General features: G+C 38.4%; 3 protein-coding genes across 3 annotated transcripts; all 3 read right to left on the bottom strand.

The window, feature by feature from the left end:
• Positions 1–366: 366 nt before the first annotated feature.
• LOC128254938 (uncharacterized) lies at positions 367–2,747 on the bottom strand. The gene is made up of 4 exons (XM_052984327.1): positions 2,484–2,747; positions 2,014–2,418; positions 1,196–1,612; positions 367–1,132 (listed from the first exon to the last, which is right to left on the bottom strand). The coding sequence occupies exons 1-4, from the start codon at positions 2,557–2,559 to the stop codon at positions 468–470; spliced, it is 1,563 nt and encodes a 520-aa protein (XP_052840287.1). The 5' UTR covers positions 2,560–2,747; the 3' UTR covers positions 367–467.
• A 1,840-nt stretch (positions 2,748–4,587) lies between these two features.
• On the bottom strand, positions 4,588–5,710 carry LOC128254946 (serine protease grass-like). The gene is made up of 4 exons (XM_052984341.1): positions 5,476–5,710; positions 5,364–5,406; positions 5,132–5,307; positions 4,588–5,075 (listed from the first exon to the last, which is right to left on the bottom strand). Exons 1-4 carry the CDS (start codon positions 5,696–5,698, stop codon positions 4,675–4,677), a joined length of 843 nt encoding a protein of 280 aa, XP_052840301.1. The 5' UTR covers positions 5,699–5,710; the 3' UTR covers positions 4,588–4,674.
• A 623-nt stretch (positions 5,711–6,333) lies between these two features.
• On the bottom strand, positions 6,334–7,508 carry LOC128254947 (serine protease grass-like). Its single transcript, XM_052984342.1, has 4 exons — positions 7,261–7,508; positions 7,155–7,197; positions 6,944–7,101; positions 6,334–6,889 (listed from the first exon to the last, which is right to left on the bottom strand). The coding sequence occupies exons 1-4, from the start codon at positions 7,469–7,471 to the stop codon at positions 6,462–6,464; spliced, it is 840 nt and encodes a 279-aa protein (XP_052840302.1). The 5' UTR covers positions 7,472–7,508; the 3' UTR covers positions 6,334–6,461.
• Positions 7,509–19,283: the final 11,775 nt, after the last annotated feature.

Below are 19,283 nucleotides of genomic sequence, written 5' to 3'. Positions count from 1 at the left end.
TTTTTTTTCTCAATGCAACACACACTTTTTGACGAGCTTGCTTAGTTGTTGTAAAACGAACAATATACAAAATATATACATATGTGTATACAAACAACACAAAAACGAAACGAGCATTTCTGCTTAATGTTAAAACCTAAAAATAAATCCAACTGTTAACTTAATCCCAAGAATAACGAAAACTAAAAAATGTAGCATATCAAATAACAAAGAAAATTTCTCAAAATTACGTATATACTTATACAAAAACCTAGATAAATCGTAGACAATTGCGAATTGCGAGTAACTCCAACCAAACTTCTGTTCACAATGGATGAGGAAAGAACACATGACACTGTCACAGAAATACCACTCACACGATATGAATAAAGAATACATACATATAATACATATAAAAATGGACAACTTTTTGCAATAATTTCGAATTCAATTCAATAAAAGTTTTAGAAGCTTGATTTGGGACTCAATTATTTTGGTGGCAGCATTTCGTTGATCCTGCGTAGGGTCTCTTCTCGATCGCGGCGCATCAGATCGGAAACTTGCAGCAGAAATTGTTGCTGCTGTTCGCGTTGCTGCCGCAGAAAGCTTTCGTTGGCGGTTCTGACCTGAGCCAGCAATTGCTTTTGGCCCTCGATAATGGCAGAGAGTGCTTCAATAGGCGTTGGTTCCACCTCCATCTCCAGTGCATCCTCGTAGTCCTCGCTGTCGGCAGCGGCTCGCAGAAGATCACAGGTAGAGCTGGAATTTTCGCTATCACTATCCAGCAGAAGGTTTTGTTTGCTTGCTGGCTTGTTAAGGGCAGTTTTAATGTGGCGGATGGGCCTGGGAGTGACACTCTTTTTGTTTTCTCGCGGCGCCTGAACAAGGTCATCGTATAGCTCAAAGTGGCGGGGCAAAATTCGTACATTCTCCAATCCGTGCTCCTTGGCCTCTCGATGCCGCTTATAGAGCAATCGCAGCTTATTGCGTAGCTGGTGGGGAGTGCGTTTAATGCCTTGCTTATCCAGGATATTGGAAATATGGGCTAGGGTCTGAAAGTTACGTTTCCTCGAGCCATCTAATGCTTGAAAGAAGCCATTTGCCCTTATGATGAGTAGAAAGGAGTCCACCTCGTCGTCCGTCCAAAAGTGAGCTGAATTAATAAGTGTCGTTTTCAGATTATTTCGAATTATTTATTATATTTGAACATTATTACCTCCGCTTTTGTGTGAGGCATCACCCTCTTCCTCTTCACTATCTTCCTCACTATCACTGGCGCTACTCAGATTGGCCTCCGCTTCAGCCTCCGCGGCCGCCGCCTCCTCTTCCGTGGGATCCAGGACCTGTCGCATGGCCTCAAAGTGCTCGAAAGTTTCGCCGGTGCCATTCTTTACCTTGTTGTACATCCGTCGCAGCAGCTGGAACTTGATGCGCAGCTTGTCCGCACCCTTTTTACAGTTTCTTTTCGCCATCTCCTTGGCCAGCAGCTTGAAGACCTTCGCATTGCGCTTTCGCAGCAAAGCAGTCCGCAGGCCCAGGGAGTGGATCAGATTTAGGAGAAGGTCCACCTCGCCTTCGGTCCACTTGCAACGGGCATTTATGTTAATCGACGAAGAAGAGGCGTCCAAGGCATCTGCAAACGAAGTGCGATTTGTTAGTGACTTTTGTAATGTTTTCGATATGATAAATGTGGCTTAAGGAAGTTTTATAGTAGGGTGAGTGTTCAAAAAAACTTTTCACCTTGTTTAAAGTAGAAATAAAATCTCAGTTTTAAGAAACTTCTTTAAATTTTTAGCCCAAGTGCAACCAATAAATCGAAGACAACGTCGTTCTCTTTTTGATTGATTTATTAGATTAGGCTCATTTCCACTTCGGTGGCTTAGTCAATAAGCAGAAATGCCGCATTTGGGGCTTTTATCTATCGTGATGGAGCCACCTTCTAGATGTTTTTCTGGCGGCTTATGTATATACCTTGCAATGGGTTAATTGAGTAACGGATATTTAATAGAAGACCATTTGTGCGGTTCCCCTTACCATCTCCTTCGGTTTCCGAAATCTGGATAGACTGGTCCTCGTCGGCCTCCCCATCGGAGTCACTCTCCAGTTCCGCCTCCAGATCGGAGTCTCCGTTTCCCTGCAGTAACTCGTGGACTGCCTCGAAGTGCTCGAACGGCTCGCCGCCACTCCTCCTGCACCTCACATACTGCCTCCGCAACTGTTGGAACTTAATCTTCAACTGCTTCGGGGTCTTGGGACAGTTGCGTTTGCCCATTGCTCTGGATACCACCTTGAACACCTTTTCATTGCGTGCTTTTCGCAGTGGAGATTGCAGTTTCATTTGGTGTACAATTCCCAGAAAGAATTCGACCTCTTCGTCTGTCCACTTGCAGCGAATGGCTTTTCCAGAACTGTTGTCCAATACCGATGGATTTTCCAGATCTATGTACATACGTTGGTAAGAAAAAATCTCATAATACCCATACGCCGGGGGCAACTTTACCCACCTAATATGTGAGCATATTTCTGCTCGATTTCATTTTCGTCCTCGTCATTGCCATTAAATTTCGCAAACTTGCTCATTGTTAAGTGTTCTTGGCGGTATTTTATAAATTAAAAAGAAACGGCATTAAATTGGCTAAATTGCTGGGTTTGTTTAGAGTTTTTGTTTTATTTGTGCACTTCAACAATCAACTAGTGTGACCGCATCAATACATGAATAATATACCAACAGGTTCACAGCAATATAGTTAGGGAATTCCCCAAACCAGGGATGCTAAGATCTGAATGGCTGAAAATTTATAAAAAAATGTTAGCACTTTACAGATTATACAACATAGATTGTACAATATAAATTGATGTCATTGATCAGAATCAAAGCGCTGTTAGTCCGAAAAGTCTGCATTTGTTGCTAAGCCGTGCCATCTTCGTTTGTTTTTTTTATACCCTTGCAGAGGGTATTATAATTTCAGTCAGAAGTTTGCAACGCAGTGAAGGAGACATCTCCGAGCCTATAAAGTATATATATTCTTGATCAGCATCACTAGGAGAGTCGATCTAGCCATGTCCGTCTGTCCGTCTGTCAGTCTGTCCGTCCGTTTCTACGCAAACTAGTCTCTCAGTTTTAATGCTATCTGCATGAAACTTTCCCAAAAGTTGTCTTTCTATTGCAGGTAGTATATAAGTCGGATCGAGCCGGATCGAATGTCTATAGCATATAGCTCCCATAGGAACAATCGGAAAAATAAACAAAAAAAAATTATAACTTTGGTGTTTTTTAATTTTTGTTTAGTTCTTCGAGATATAGTAATGGTTTAAATTTCATCTAAATCGGACGACTATAGCTTATAGCTCCCATAGGAACAATCATAAAAATAAATAAAAAAATTTATAACTTTGCTGTTTTTTTAATTTTTTTTAATTTCTTCGAGATATGATTAATGAGATATGAGTAATGGTTAAATATTTCAGAATTACGGTTTAAATTTCATCAAAATCGGACGACTATAGCATATAGCTCCCATAGGAACAATCGAAAAAAAAAATAAAAATAAATTATAACTTTGGTGTTTTTTAATTTTTTTTTTAGTTCTTCGAGATATAGTAATGATTAAATATTTCAGAATAACGGTTTAAATTTCAACAAAATCGGACGACTATAGCATATAGCTCCCATAGGAACAATCGTATAGCTGCCATAGAAACTATCAAAATTAAGCTGCAAATCATAATAGCTTCAATGTTTTTAAACATACACGCAAAATTTTAACGTTTTCAAGAGTATTTAGTTTTTGAAATAGCTGCAAGGGTATATGAACTTCGGCTTGCCGAAGTTTGCTTCCTTTCTTGTTATAATTCTTATCAGTTTTTTTGAACTTTGTTTTTTTTTAGTTATTTTTGTACTCAAACATATATAGTCACTGAATTAGCACCTCTCAAGCGCCCACAAAATGTTTTTTTTTTTATTGGTGTTAAACATTCCTTTATAAAATATACTTCATGTTAAATTTCGAAAAGAAGTATCCAAAAACAATGCATCTGAATTTTGGTCTTCACTATTTTGAAACCCTTTATGCGATTATAAAGTTTTATAGTTCCTAAATTCAACAGTCTTAACGAAAATTAAATCCTCCACTATTTAAAGTAAATTTAAATGTTCGTTTAGGAGGAAAATCATAGAAGAACAAGATAGTTTAATTCTATCGATTATCTCGGGTTTGGAATAAATTGGGGCTCTGATTACGAATAAATATGTCGAAGAAAGTTTAAGACCGATATTTATGTTAAGTATCTTTCCTGCGTAAAGCTTATTTTAAAAAAAAGTTAAAAAAAGAAAAATGTTCTCGATTTGAATGCAGAAAATTATAAGCACACATTAAATATTGTTCTTTTTTAATTTAAATATGGAAGTGTAGAGCTAATAATATAGAATTTTTAAATAAATGTGCTTTATATATATTTTATATTTTAGTATGACAAAATTTAGTTTTAAAATAACTTAAAAAAAAGGGATCGGTCTGGTGGCCAGCTTCGACACAATAATATGTAATCAGGACCCCAAAATGCACCCTGGATGACAAGACTTCTTAGAAGAATTTTTTGTTTTATTAATAAAAAAAACAATGCATTCAAATTGTATTTCTTCGGTTGCATATAAAATTTTAATTACTAATGATAATCGGCCCAGCTCTATGTACTTTAAACTTTATAGTATTCAACTGCACCTAAAATCCAGTCCATAAAGTGCGTGACATTTGTATAAGATCCTAGGCCTGAACAGCTGTTAATGCCTTTGCTGATAATACCTAACTGGACGGTCCGTCCAATTTCGTTTACATATGCGAACAACGGCCCACCAGAATCTCCTTTACAAGAGTCGGAGCTGAATTCGCCGGTATCACCGGCACATATTCTTGACACATCAAGGGGATCCATGCTCAATTTCCTTTTGCACCACTTACGTTCATAGATTTCTACGGTGGCTTCCTGTAGGATGGGTTGTGTCTCACCAATTCCATTTTCACCCCAACCGGTAATTTTTAAATGTGCAATGGGTTCCTCTGGATATTTATCGAGGAGGCAAATCGGTCTTATTTTGTCTAAGGATAAGATGTTTAGTTCCGAATGTTCATATTGTTTATATCGTCTTAATTACCTGTGAATGTCACCTCATTTTTCATGCGAAGTAGACCAATGTCATTTATGTTGCCTTCATAATCCCTATGCATAATTTTTTTATCGACATCTATATCGATGGCCCGTGGTGTGCAAATCGAACCCACGCATTCGCATTCCAAATTCTTCTTGTTATATTCGCCCAAACGTACCTTCCTGCGAAAAGAGATTCTGGAATTTATTTTATTAAAAAAAGTTTTGCGTATACGTACATATAATTCATATCAATGCAATGCGATGCCGTCAAAACAAAACCTGCGAAATAAAGGAACATTTGGTTTTCACCATACAATCATACAATAATCATCAAATTTCTATACATACGAGAGCTAATTAAAGTGCCTCCACACATAGATACATTGCCCACGAACACCGCAACCATCCACGGATTGGATAATTCATTAGCATTTCGGCCATTTTCGATCTTTGGTCCCATGCTCGAGTCCTTTATTGTCCCACAATTGTTTTCAAATAAGCGCCCCGATCCTTCTGTAGTAGAAAGAAATAGACAGGCTAGAGCCGCTATTCCCGCTATGACTACCTTCATGATGTTGCATGGACCGAATAATCAACTTTTCGCGGGGTTTATTTATATATAAAGACAGATAAGCTGATATTAAATCATTTATTTAATTGATACATAAATATATAATAAGAAAGCTTAAAGTGTAAAAGTGGAATTGAGGTTGAACTCGGGGTGCTTGCGATTAAGGTAGCCTTGCTTTTGAGCCGGTCGCAGTTCTAGTCGTCTTATCGGTCAGAGCTTATCACTTTGCGACGGGCAATTTCTACATATAAACTTCAGCCAGCTAAACGTTTATGTACCGAGCCAAAGAAGTCGTTGCATTAATGTTTAAGTACCAACATAACCAAAACATGTGGTTCATTGCATTACATTTATTTTTAGTAAATTTCCACCAATTTATTTAAATGTGCAACAATTTTTTGATTACGTTTTTGTGAAAATGTATTTGAGCTTTACTCGGCTTTACTCGGCTTTAGAGGGAATTGCCCCAATCGGATTTTTTTTTCCAAAAGGAAGAAAACTATTGAAAATACCGTTGCTTTACATAACAAAACAATTTTATTAACGAGATATATTGACTGTTTGATGCACAGTTTTTTTTTTTTTAATATATATTTTTGTTACAAAAATAATACTAAAATTTAAAGTTAGAAAAAGAAATCATTATCTGATGAGAGATACCAATTATTTTTGTTACTTGAAAATTCCAAAATGTGAAATGAAATGTAAATTAAGATGTAGAAAAAATTTGTGTTCACTTGGGAAAGAAAGTTTTAAAAAAAAATTATACATGATAAAGGGTGCACCCCTGGACATCGTCGAATCCATATAGTTCAACAGCACTCAAAATCCAGTTCGTAAAATGCGTTACATTTGTGTAAATTCCAATGCCAGTACATTGTGGAGATCCATGGCTGACAATACCGTACTGAAAAACCCGTTCCTCTTCATCATATTTTCGCTGGGCACTTAGAGGGCCACCAGAATCTCCACCACATGCGTCGCTCTTCGTACTTTCGGCACATATTTCGAATAAAACATATGAGTTCCAAAATTTAAAGCTGCATCTCCTAAGATCCGCGTTGTTTAGGGTGGCTTCTTGTAAGATATGGCTCCGTATACCAAATTGATTTTTGCCCCAGCCGGTGACAGTAAATGTTTGTACGGGCTTCTCTTGCTCGTCGACGAGGAGGCAGATTGGTTTGACATAATCTACAGAATAAAAGGTTCAGTTGAGAACTTATCGTTGGTACTACATTTACTTACCTGTGTACTGCACCGAACGAGCCATTCGAAGAAGACCAATGTCGTACCCAGTGTTTCCGGCATAGACGAATTTATCGTGAATAATTTTCATATCGACTTCAACCTCAAAGGCCTTTGTTAGGCTAGGACCTAAGCCATCTGCGGCCAAGCGAACCTTCCTGCAAACAAACTCGTTTAATTATGTGTGACAAAATATAATTAATGCACATACATATCTTTTATGGATATGCAATGCGCTGCCGTCAAAACATAACCTGCAAAAAAATAAAATTGTTTTGTCTGAAAGCGAAAATAACGTAATCAATCCTAATGCATACGAGGATTAATAAGCGAGCCGCCACAAGGTTTGTTACTTATCACCATAACCATCCATGGATGCGCCCGTATTTCCGAATCTTGACCTCCAGCAATCTTCGGACCCATTGGGTCACGCTTTCCACAAGCATTATCGTGCAAGGTGGCCGATCCTTTTTCAGTGGCAATAAATAGGTAGGCTATAGCCACGACTCCCCATATGACGATCTTCATGTTACGGTGACGACTAGGTGAGCAGCTTGCCGGGGGATTAATATTTAAATGTTTCTTTGCCCATCAAATCTGCGCAATTCTATATTAAAAACTCTAGACTCGAGACCGCAGATAACGCAGGTTTTCGAAGTGACACTCTAGTCTATTTGATTTTTATTAGCATTCACTGTTTTATTTTTAAAAATATTAATTTCTGTGAACTAGATCTAACTGATGTATGTTATCCAGCATAAAAAGTTAATATGAAAAGATATATATTATTTGGTTAATATCTACCTATACACGTCAAACAAGTATTTTAGATATTAAAGTCATCGTGCCGTCATGAATGTTTTTCCCTTTATAAAATGCCGAGCTTTATTATTTAAAAATCAATTAACAAAGTACAAGGTATCCATAAGTCGGGACACTCCACTATAAATACAAATTTGTGAATCTATTTTAAACTTCTTGAACATGTTAAGCTACAAAATATTAATGAAAAGATTATTCAACAATACAACAATTTCGAGTGTTATTTAATTCAAAATGTAATTAAACAAGGAGGATTACGTAACGATTCTATAAGACTAAAATTCTGATGAGAAAATATTTTAAGTTAAAGATAAATCAAATAAATACAAGTTTGATAAAAAGGGGAATAAATTATGTTAATCAAAAAATAGTTTTCTTAATGCTAAAAGGTGCCTTTCAAAGTCATCTTATCTCGTTGTTATTCCTTAAACATGTTGCAAAATTATTTCACGCTTTTGGAATTTCTGGGAATTAATAAATTTCTTAGAATAATAAAAATAAAACTTTTATTATGCATAATATGACATTATATGTATATGCATAAGTAGTAAAACTGGCTTATCTGTTAACATTGGTTTCTTTGAGTTGAAGTTATGTGTCATATCCCATTATATCAAATTAAAATTAACCTTATTATATCCGTTAATCGTAGAGTACATACTTTTGTAATAAAATATTTTTGTTTAAAAAATTTTTTGAGTTAGAAAATGACAAAAAAGAATATAAGAATTCGGGCTTGCCTCACCTTTGACCTATTTATTGGTAATCAAGGGATCCAAAATACATGGTTCCTAAAAACTTGAACTCGAATATACTGCCCAAACAAGAAATGGCTTGTGTCTTTTCTCGTTTGGGATCGGAGATTTCAACCACGGCTTGTGTCTGCGGTAACTTCATCTGATGCACAAAAGATTTTTAAAAATATACTTACCAAGAAACCAAAAAAACCATTTTTTTATGAATTGGGCTAACGTTAACGTAAATAAATATATGTTAGAGGCAATCGATTTTCAATTATAGTTAAGTAAAAGAAATCCAGTGGAAAACAGTCAATTTCGACTGCAATCGATAGTTACCAACCCACTTACTCCACAAGCGGTAGTATCGATTTTTGTTGCAACATGTTGCTGCAACATTAATAAAGTCTATATAAGCAGCCCGCAACAGTCACTCTGTAAATTTTTCAAAAATTTTACAAAACGTGCTGCCCGTGGGTCGGTTTCTATTCAAAAACATCATAAAATTTCATAAAAAAGATCGGAATGGTATGCGAAGAAACGACGTGAATAAAATCATCTAACTATGATGGATTTCTTATAGAAAAAATATCAAAATCTGATATTCTACGCATAAATATCAAGAATCAAGTGCAATTCGAAGGGAATAAAAGGGAATCACAGTTGTTTTTATTGTACAACAAGAGCAAAGCTTTTCGGCCAACAGTGTGTGTGTGTGTATGTGTGTATTAGTGAGTGTAAGTGATCGCTCAGTGTTTTTATTTCGCACTGGCCTTAGCTTTTTTATAATCGCCCCCGCGCGATCATTCGCGTTATCTGTTTTTGCCACATTACAATTTGCACGCTCATTTCGAGAATACAAAAAGTAGCAGACAACGGGTCAAAACGTAAAGCAGAAAATTCGTTATTACGCGGCGGCCAAAGTCTGGCTTTTTGAGATGGGGCAAGGAGGAGCGTCGTCCACGCTTGACTAGGCACCACCCACAATCCCCCTGCATCCGCCCACCGCCGCCTGCAAAAAGCAATTCGAAGTAAACGAACAAATCTGCCGCGATTCGCGTGTTTGTACAGTTGGTGAAAAATAAGCAATCCGTCCCGGAATTGGGATTATCATCATGAGGATAACGCGAGGATTGTGGAGCCGCTTCCGCTTCACTCTGTCGGCGGTGCTGATCTTGATCCTCGGCTCTTTAGCAGCCACCACCACCGCATCGGTCAGCAATGCCGGCTATGTGGATCATGGCGATATGAAAGGTAAGCTGTTTTGCACCACACAGTCTAGCTTCGGTAACTCGAACCGCCAACTGGAAAATATTAAATAAACACAAACATATATGCATATTCTAAACAATTTTATTGGAACCGAAATATGTCACATAAAAGTGGCACTTTGTGGGGACTTTGAGATACGAAAAACAATATTTTAGTTTAACGAAAGGAATCTTTGAGTCGATCAATAAGTATCGGATCTATTCAACATTTTAAAAGGTTTAAAACCTTTAAAAGTTTGTATTTCAATTATAGATTATTATTAACACATTATTATGCTAATTGAATAGAAATTGTGAAAATATACTAAGCTTGGAATTTTAATCATTGCATACAACTTGAACACAATTTATAATTTTTATGGAGTATAAAATTGTTATATCAATTTTTATATAATGGTTTTCTAAAAGATGTTTGGAAGAATTAAAACCATGTAAGCCATAAAAATGAGTACTGTTACAGAAATGTTTGACACCATTCTTAAACAACTGTGCCAAGAAATACGTTTCTGCGATAACAATGTTATGGAGATAAAATTTAATAAAATGTGTAAGCGAAAAGTATTTTGCAGAAAATGAATGTAGGCTAGTTGGCCTGCATTTCAGTTAACTGAACAATAACTGTGCCGAGTTCTAGGTATCAGCATGAGACACTAATATTTGTATCTGCGATAGCAATGCAGCAGATACCGAAATAGCAAGGTGCTGGGCTCGGAGGCATCATTCATGGGAGCGGGACAAAGGGGGCCTCAGACAAAGATTGATAAAAGGGATTCGATTCATTCAGCAAGAAGTTGCCGGGGAGGAAGTGAGTGCTATCTGTATCTCTCGATCCCTTCGCTTATCGTGCATCTGTTCAGCTACAGCTACAGCTACAGCTTCAGATTCTTCTTTTTCGCCTTCACTCTGGTTAAAGGGAACAACAACAGGTTTCCCGGCCAGCGTGATTTCCCATGAGCAGTGCAAACACACACAGCCATAGACCTTTTCTACCTGATGGGTTACCTGCGCCAGGTAGAGCAGCCAGCCAATGGGCCCATTAAGCATCTCGAAATATGAATGAAGTACAGATACACAGATACGCAGATAGAGATACGGATTCGGATTCGGAGTCAGGCACGGATTGCCTCGTTAAAAAGGACAACAACTTTTGGCGATGCAGCGGTGTTTATTCAAATTTTCTGTTCTATTGCTGGCTGTCTCGCAGAGCTTGCAGAAACCAGTTTTCGCTCTTTACTGGCTGTGTGTTTTACGTCTTGCTTGCAAAAACAAACCCACATGCATGTCTCCCCTCTGCGACCGACTTATAGTATGGCTGGTTTTGTGTTTTTTGTTTTGTTTTTGCCCAGACTTCCTACCACCTGCTCCCCCTCTCGCTCTTTGCCTTTGCTTTTTCCTTTTTTTTTTTTTTTGTTTTTTTTTGGCCAACTCTGTACGCATCTGAACCGTGAGATTTTATTTCATGCAAAAAAAGAAGACAAAAAACACAGGCCAGCTAAATAAGAGCCACCAAGCGAAGGCAGAAAAAGTAGAAGTACTCGGCTGCGCATGCGCAACACAGAACGAGAACGAGATGGCAAATCCACAGGTAAAAGGGAGATGGCGAGAGTCGACCTGTGCAGGTGTTTTGAGCTTGGCACAGGGAAACCAGCTTATAAATTATAATTTTGGCTCGTTGCAGTTGTCGTTACAGCCTTGTTTACGGTGGTATATGGCCAAATCGGTCGCTGTTTATTGCCCTTTTTAGTGAGCCTATTACAAGGGTTCAGAGGTTGGTAACCCCAGCTTTTACTCACCCATAACATGAGTATAAGGATCGATTGGTTCTTTTTTTTATTACAAAATGTGAATTAATTTGCATTGTTTTTTGTTTTCTTAATAAACTGATTTATTATTTTAACTTGCATTCAGTTGTTTGTTTTGTCATATGTTTTATTTAAATATAATTTAAAATTAAAATTGCATATTATTAATATATAAATAAATTACAAAGGATGATCAATTATATTCTTTAAAATGTAGAAAATTAAAAGTAATTTTTAACATTAGTTCCATATTTATGCATTTTAAAGTTAAAAAAATAGAATTTTCTGTTCGTTATATACTTTTAATAATACTTTTATAGTTTATTAATATTCCTAATTAAAACTTAATTCCAAGATTGAGCCTTCATAATTTTAATGAGACAAGAGCATTTTTTATGTTAGCCATTACTTTGGTTTTGGTATTTAACTTCTCAACCTTGCTGATAGCAAATTAAAAAATTTGAATGTTTGTGAACAATATTCACGGTTTAATGTTAAGTGCATTGTTTCGTTCGGTTAAAAATTCCTGATCGAATTGTCTTAAGTTTTTACAGAACTGGTTCGATCCTGTGGGAATTGAGCCATGTTGAATGTAGCTGGGTTGGGATCCATTAACATAAATAATGAGACTTTGGGATTCATTCGGGCTGTAAACTTGAACATATTATGGCAACGATACGATCAATGGACATGACCATGAGCGTGGTTCACTTTAAATTGATAACTGCTTTTAACGAATAGCTGATGTAGAGAGTATTTTTGGAATCGCCAAAAACCACCTTTTGCATTCATATGAATCACTACTACTTATCGTGTTGATAAGGCGGTAATAAAACAGAAAATAATTAGCAACTGCGCACCTGGGCTTATAATGAATTGGGTTTTTCTATCGAAAAGAAAAAAAAAAGAAAATAAGAGCATTGGTATCCTGTTTTGGGATTTAAGTTCTAGCGAAACAGGAACCGGCTAAGTGGCCAGTCGAGGATCGCGACATTTCCCATTGTAAAGCCGAGTCGAGTCGAGTGTCTGGCCCTTAAAAAAACACATTTTTGAGTTTTTGAGAGACCATACGAACCGGCTGGCAGGTAAGGAGCTCGCCCACGTCTCGGGTTCGTAATTTGCTTTCTCCTTGCTTGGAGGAAAGTATCGGGTTTCATAAAGGACATGCCATATTTCGTTTTGCTACGCTCTCAGCGGATGCATACGCACGAAAGTTCCCATGTCCTTTTAGCTGGAAAATGGAAAACCACTTGAGCTGCTGAGCTGCATGCGCCAGCCTCATGTCTGTAATTATGGAGAGCCCACTTGAGAGGCACCAGCATTTCTCAGATCTCCCTCTTAATTGCATTTATCTTTTGGGCATGCTACTGTTACTGCATCTCTAAGATACTTTGGCGGCCTTTGTTTTTGGGGGGAACTTTTGTATTCTGTACTCCGATTCTCACGTATGGCCAGGACTGAGGAGGGGGAGGGGGGCAAGGGGCTGGTAATCATAAATAATAATCAATTTCCTGTGTCCAAAATGTTTCCCATCGCTCCACAAAATTTCCCATTTTCCATTTCCATTTTCCAGCTGTGGGCGACCGTATGCAACTGCAAGTTTTCCTTTTTGGTGAGAAAATGGAAATAAAATCTGACAGCACAATGCGAGGTGAGGGGCCAGGCCGATTGTTTAAAATGTATTTATTGTTTGCCGTTTTTTTTGTCTGTCTGTCTGTATACATTTGGTTCTCCTTCGTTTTGTTTCGTTTCGTTTCGTTTCGTTTGGTTTCTGTTTTGTTTGATTTGTTGAACATTTGTGCACATTTGTTTGGCTCATTTGCATGCGAACTACCCCCCATCACCACCCAAAATGGAGGCTGCCAATGGGGGCCTTCTTGCTATCATCCAGAGAGAATCTGCCTCGGATTTCGCGGTGCTTCGGCTCGCTGCCTCGTTTTGTGGCGTTCGCTCGTCCGCGGAGGTTAAGTGTTGGCCCAATCAGCGGCAGCGCCGGACTGCCCCATTTGTTGCCCATGACGCATGCGTCCTCAGCCAAACACCCTGGACTGCTGACTTGGGGTGTAGCGAGCTGCTGGAAACGTATAACTAGAATTACCTTTAAACTAGTACAAAATATTTTGATGATTATGTATGTAGTAATTAATTTCTCGGTCGACAGTTAGAGTTTTACAAAATATATTTTCAAAAGTTAAATTCAATTTCAAAACTAGTTGATAGTAAATATCTTTAAAAATAAAATTAATCAGTTTTTTGGGATTTTCTTTTCAGGAAGTACTCTATAGAATTTTTTAAAGTTTTTTTGGACTTATTAAAAACGAAGCTATATATATTATGACTATATAATTAATTATAACGGATCAAAATTTAATGTTCGCAAGATAAAATCTAAAAAAAAGCATTTACTTAGCCAGGGTATCACTTTCTTCGCTTCCCGCTTTTTTTTTTGTTAATTTCTTTGTTATCATAGGGAATGCAGTGCAGCCTGCGTTCCCCCAAAATGTATCTTTTTCCTTGCCAACAGCTATGTGTTGTTTATGACTTGGCCAAAAATACGAAAGAAGCAGATTGCACCAGCTGTTGTGGGATTGGATGAGATGGCTTGAGATGAGAATGAGAAGGGGACCCTACTCTTACCCTTTTGCCACATTGTGTGGATCAAGAGATAATGCAATTAGTGAAGGGGGCACTTGCAACATCAGCAAGTGTGGGTGGTGGTGGTGGTGTTGTGGAGATGGGTTAAGTTATGCACCATATGTCAGTCACTTTGGTAAGCTGAGCCATCGCATCGGATTACCACTGAGTTATAGCTGCTCTCTCGATCCCCCCGTTCCTACTTTTTATTTTTGTTTTGAAGCTCCTTCCACAAACATAAATCCAAGCCGGACGAGCTGTTGTTTCTTCTTCGCCTGTTTGTTGTTTTTTGCTTTTATGCTGCCGAAGGTTCTGGGCCGGAAAACGCCACAGAGCATAATAAGTTAAGATCCACGAATGGGAATCAGAGGCAGACGCAGACTCAGAACCAGAGTCAGAGTCAGAGTCAAAGGCACAAGCGATGGACGGCACAAATGTAAGGTCAACGGCGTTGACAGTGATCTTGCATAATTGCAGAGCAAAGAAAAAGGTATGGCCCCACCCCGGCTTTAGGTTAAGTTTCCTACTTCCCTCACATTTTTATAATTTTTATTTTGTTTTACTTGTCTGCCCGAGAGTGAGAGCGAGAGTTAACCCCTTGATGGCCGCGGGGTCACCAACGGACTGATGTGAATCATTGACAGTTTTTATGAAGCGCCGCATGCATCACTCAACGGCATCTCAAGAAGTGCCCGCTGTCTCCTCATGTCTCTCAATAGCCCGCAATGGGTGTGATGAATTCAATGTAGCTATTTGTACACAAAAACAAACAAAATATACTTCGACGTACGAAAATTAGGGTTAGCTTATTTCTTAAAAAACCAAAAAAATTAAAAAAGAAAAACAGTGTTTTTAAAAACCCTGTAAATATTTTTTTCTTATATGAAATAAACAAACACGTGACAGTAAGGCAAAAAGTAAAGCGGAACATATTTATTTGTTTAAGAAATTAAGTCTAACATGCAATGATGAGCTTTGACTTAAACAAAAAAAAATCAATATATATATTATATTAAATTTAATAAGCTAAAAGTTGATTTTGAAATGTGAAAGCGTATGGAATTTGGCATTTTAAAAGTTAATCTAAAGAGCCATGAGTAATTTAGAAAATAATAATTTTGCTTAGCAGCTCTTTAAATCAACAAATTAAGTAACATTGAAACACATAATCCAAATCGGTGGTTGACAGAAAGAGCTTGGAAAAATATTCCCTGTGTAAATTGATACGACTTCGTGAGGGGACCGCACCCCACTTGCTGCTGGCTTTCAAAATCATTTCAAATTCAATAGAAGCAACAGCCTGCCAGCCGAGAAATATTAAAGTCAAACGATGACGAAAGTTTTTCATATCGGAGAGTCGAGATCGCTCAGTAAAAGCATTGGGAAAATTGGAATGTTTATGCCGAGCCGAAGTCGAAAGCGTTTGCGTTTGCGTTAATTAAAAACAATTAAAGTGGCAACGTTTGTGGTGAACCGGGTGGTGCAGAGGGTGGCCAGCATCGGGGTCGCCAATAATGCTGGAATGGTATGGTTCTTTATACCATATACCATACATCTCACGCACACAACCGATCCGCACATCAAGCCGAAAAATAAAGGTTTGCAGCGGCAAATGTGGGTCGGGTTTGGTAGGGCCGTCCTCTCTGGGCCTCCCCTTTCCAATTCCCCCCAGCGATCGGCTTGGCTTTCCATACAAATTGTATAATATTAATTGCGGTTAATTGGGATTAACAGCTGCGCCAAAATGTTTGCCGCTCTCGATGCACTGGGCTCAGTTCAGTTGGGGATCAGTTCCCCGGAATGCCGAAAGGGGAAGTTTACTGCAAGAAGTCAACTTTCCTCTTACACTTCGAAAAAATGGATTTTTATGAGCACCACTTTGTCATGCATATTACATTTAATAGAAATATAGATGCTGGTCAAGCTTGTTATAGTATAAGCTTTCTCTTTTTAGTACACTTCCTCTGTTTGATTTTGTATAAGGTATTGTTAAATATTAAAATACTTATAAAGTATTTGAGTCTGTTAGTCACAAGAATTATATCTGCCTATAAAAATTATAAATAATTAGCATTATACTTTATATAAATATTATTTATTAATATTTAACATTGATTGACTTAATACTTAAAAAAAGTTTCTAAACATGTTTTTTGCAAGACAAATTATTAAACATAGAAAAACTATTATTTATGACATTTAGAAGATCCAAAAAAGTTACACTGAAGGGCGTTAAAGAACGGAAACCAGGCCTGGCCCAAAAATGATTTATGTCCGAACGGGTTTCACATCGCCAGCTCCCCACGCTTCAGCACTGGGCATCTATGGAGCCGGTTCCCATTTCCTGGCAAGGTGATGACAAAACTTTCAGAATGTCCCATCCGCGGATGGTCGTTTGCCATTCGCCATGCTTCGAAGTAGTAGATGCCCCAGCTCCCAGTTTCCAATCCGCCCAATAGACCGCCCAATCCGGCGTTTACCATCCGGTGTCGATCGACTGGTTTCTGCCTTTTTGTTTTTTCCTCTGCACAGGATTGCCCAGTCATAATTGAGTGTGTGTGTGTGGAAAATCAGTAAAGAAAATCGTTATGCTCCGCATCCGAGGCGATTTTCCTGCCTGGAATTTCCGCTCTTGCTGGCGGCGCGCTAATTACGCCGATGGAATAGCGACAGGCCGTTCGGGCCCTCTCAGTACCTGTTTGGGCCATCAGATTGGCCGCGCAGATTGCACACACATGTGGCAAGTAATTGTTTTGGCCGCGTCAGAATGTTGCAGCGGAAGTAATTTGAGGTTGATGATGATGCTGCAGGCTGGTTGCCGTCTTCTGTCTTGTGTCGCCGGGGTTAATAGGGGCACTCGGGGGTTAATGGCTATCCTATGCACTTGCACTCCGGCATATTGGGGAGTGGGAAATGGGGAAACATCAGTAGTGTTCCCCGAAATCATTTGAAACCATCCGCACCTAAAAGGCCCACACAGGAAAAAAAGATTAGACATGTGAAATGGTATATTTTTTTGGTATTGAAATATAAGGTCTTTAAATCTAAAATCATTTTTCTTTTAATAATTAAAATAAATATATGTTATAGCTTTTTAGCTAAATAAATAATTTATAATAGTGTAAGGTTTATTTGTTATTAAATACTATAATAATCCTTTAAATTGCAATTTTAAATTAAATGTTTAATGAAAATATTTTTATTTACTTTTAACTCACAAAAAAAAAAACCCCTATAAATTTATAAGTATCGACAATTTGTGTTCGTACTAAAAAAGTTATAAATGTAATTAGTAATTAGTACAAAATACTATTATTTTTTCCTGTGCAGAGATTTTTACATGTCCAAAGCCAAACCCCTCTTGCATATTAAATGAAGAAACAGTGAAGAAATATTTAGAGGGAAAGAGAGGTGGAGTTAAGTGTCGAAAGAGACAAATAGCGTATAGCCACATCATTGAGATTCGAAACTACATTTCAAAATTTTAAAAATGTCGCTCTACAGCCAGATAAGCGAGATTTAGGGGTTTCCAAGCATTTGGTACATGGTGTTATCTCGGGTTGCTTCAATGTCCAAATGGATTTTCATAAGATATTTAAATGGGTCCGGCCCTCAGGAATGCGATGAGTATAAAATTCAAATTATGAATAAAACACTTCTTGGCAGAATAAGTCAAATCATGTCTGGGGAACATGAACCAAATAACAAACATTGGCACAAATGCAAAGGGAGTGGCTGGCTCTGGCTACAGAAACATATGAATTTTACCTCGGATCGGTATTGAACATATATAGAATGGGAGGCGTAAATGTGTGTGTAACTTATGCGCCAGCCAGTCAATACTTTGCTCAATAAAAATACAATTGACGAATTGTCATGGCGATCACGTAGCAACAACAGCAGGGCAACGTGTTCTTCGGATGATTTGGGACATAGTGCAGCAGCAGTGGATTTACCATTGGGGTGGCACTGCTGCCAAGGCTAGGGTCCATGTCCATGTTCATCCGAGACCAGAGCTATAGAGTTATATCTCCCCTCGGCTCACCTTCGGCGACCTTTTTTGACTTGTGCTGATTGCAGCGTTAAAATCCCCTCGAAAACTACATCGTGTACACATGTAGGCACTTCATCATAACGCAGAAAAAAGGCCCAGCACAGCAGCAGCGTTTTCAGAAAATACAAAACACTATACTTCCAATTCGAATTATTTTTGTCAGGCTCAGCACGTTTGGAATATTTCGAAAAGTCAGCAGCAGTCGCCGTATCAGAACCCGACGCCATTATGGTTATAGTACTCATTTGTATATATATGCTCGTAATGGTTGCTGTTTTTCAGTTGAAGCACAGGGCATTCATTTTCACATTATGTGGCGAAAAAATGAGAAAAAGAATAAAAAACTGATTAACAAACTGTGTTAAGCACCGAAGATCGGGCCAAAGTTGGTGCTGAATTGAATTTTGATGAACACCCGCTGACAGGGAGACCTTTTTTCAGGGCTTGGTCGTATTCGTATTAGTCTTTTCTGGGCTCTAAGCCCCTCAACCCCCCAATCCCCCAACCCCCCTACCCGCTATCCCCGAAAACCGGCTCTTGGACGGATCACAGCCTCGTCTTGGGCTCCGGAAGTAATTAATGCTTTACTTTATTTCATTTTTTTCACCTCCCCATCCCGTTGCGGCTTTTGTTTGCCACATAAAAACAGAATCTATGCCCCGGCTTGAAAAGTGCCGATGCTCAGTGCCGATGCCGAGTACCGAGTGTCAGTTGGAAATGGAAACTTTCACCAATGCTGACGGAGCTGACGGAGCTGACGGAGCTGACGGAGCTGATGAAGCTGGCAGATCTGGCTTTTTGCACTCTTTGACCGAATTGTCAGCTGGAAACGATGTGAATTTTCCAAGATGCCCAATATGGCGGGGGCCACTCGGCATCCCGATATGGGTCTGCTGCAGCGACATAATTGTGATCAATTGCCAAGTGGCATCCTACTGACCAAACCGAGCGACTTGGGCACTCCATTCCTGGCTGCAGCCGCTCAGTGGCTCAGTGTTTACCCTTTGTCTTCGCTTTAAT

Source organism: Drosophila gunungcola, assembly GCF_025200985.1.
Source record: "Drosophila gunungcola strain Sukarami chromosome 2R unlocalized genomic scaffold, Dgunungcola_SK_2 000006F, whole genome shotgun sequence".
Classification (NCBI taxonomy): Eukaryota; Metazoa; Arthropoda; class Insecta; order Diptera; family Drosophilidae; genus Drosophila; species Drosophila gunungcola.
Note: the sequence above shows the minus strand (reverse complement) of the source record. Positions and strands in the feature narration are given on the sequence as shown.

Bases quoted from the DNA above. Each gene is read 5' to 3' on its own strand.
- LOC128254938 (XM_052984327.1), bottom strand. From the start codon at position 2,559: ATGAGCAAGTTTGCGAAATTTAATGGCAATGACGAGGACGAAAATGAA. The intron at 2,419-2,483 runs GTGGGTAAAGTT...GTATGTACATAG, and splicing joins GAAATATGCTCACATATTAG to ATCTGGAAAATCCATCGGTA. The intron at 1,133-1,195 runs GTAATAATGTTC...TTATTAATTCAG, and splicing joins TGCCTCACACAAAAGCGGAG to CTCACTTTTGGACGGACGAC.
- LOC128254946 (XM_052984341.1), bottom strand. From the start codon at position 5,698: ATGAAGGTAGTCATAGCGGGAATAGCGGCTCTAGCCTGTCTATTTCTT. The intron at 5,407-5,475 runs GTATGTATAGAA...TTTATTTCGCAG, and splicing joins AGGCACTTTAATTAGCTCTC to GTTTTGTTTTGACGGCATCG. The intron at 5,076-5,131 runs GTAATTAAGACG...TCTTATCCTTAG, and splicing joins AAATGAGGTGACATTCACAG to ACAAAATAAGACCGATTTGC.
- LOC128254947 (XM_052984342.1), bottom strand. From the start codon at position 7,471: ATGAAGATCGTCATATGGGGAGTCGTGGCTATAGCCTACCTATTTATT. The intron at 7,198-7,260 runs GTATGCATTAGG...ATTTTTTTGCAG, and splicing joins CGGCTCGCTTATTAATCCTC to GTTATGTTTTGACGGCAGCG. The intron at 6,890-6,943 runs GTAAGTAAATGT...TTTATTCTGTAG, and splicing joins TCGTTCGGTGCAGTACACAG to ATTATGTCAAACCAATCTGC.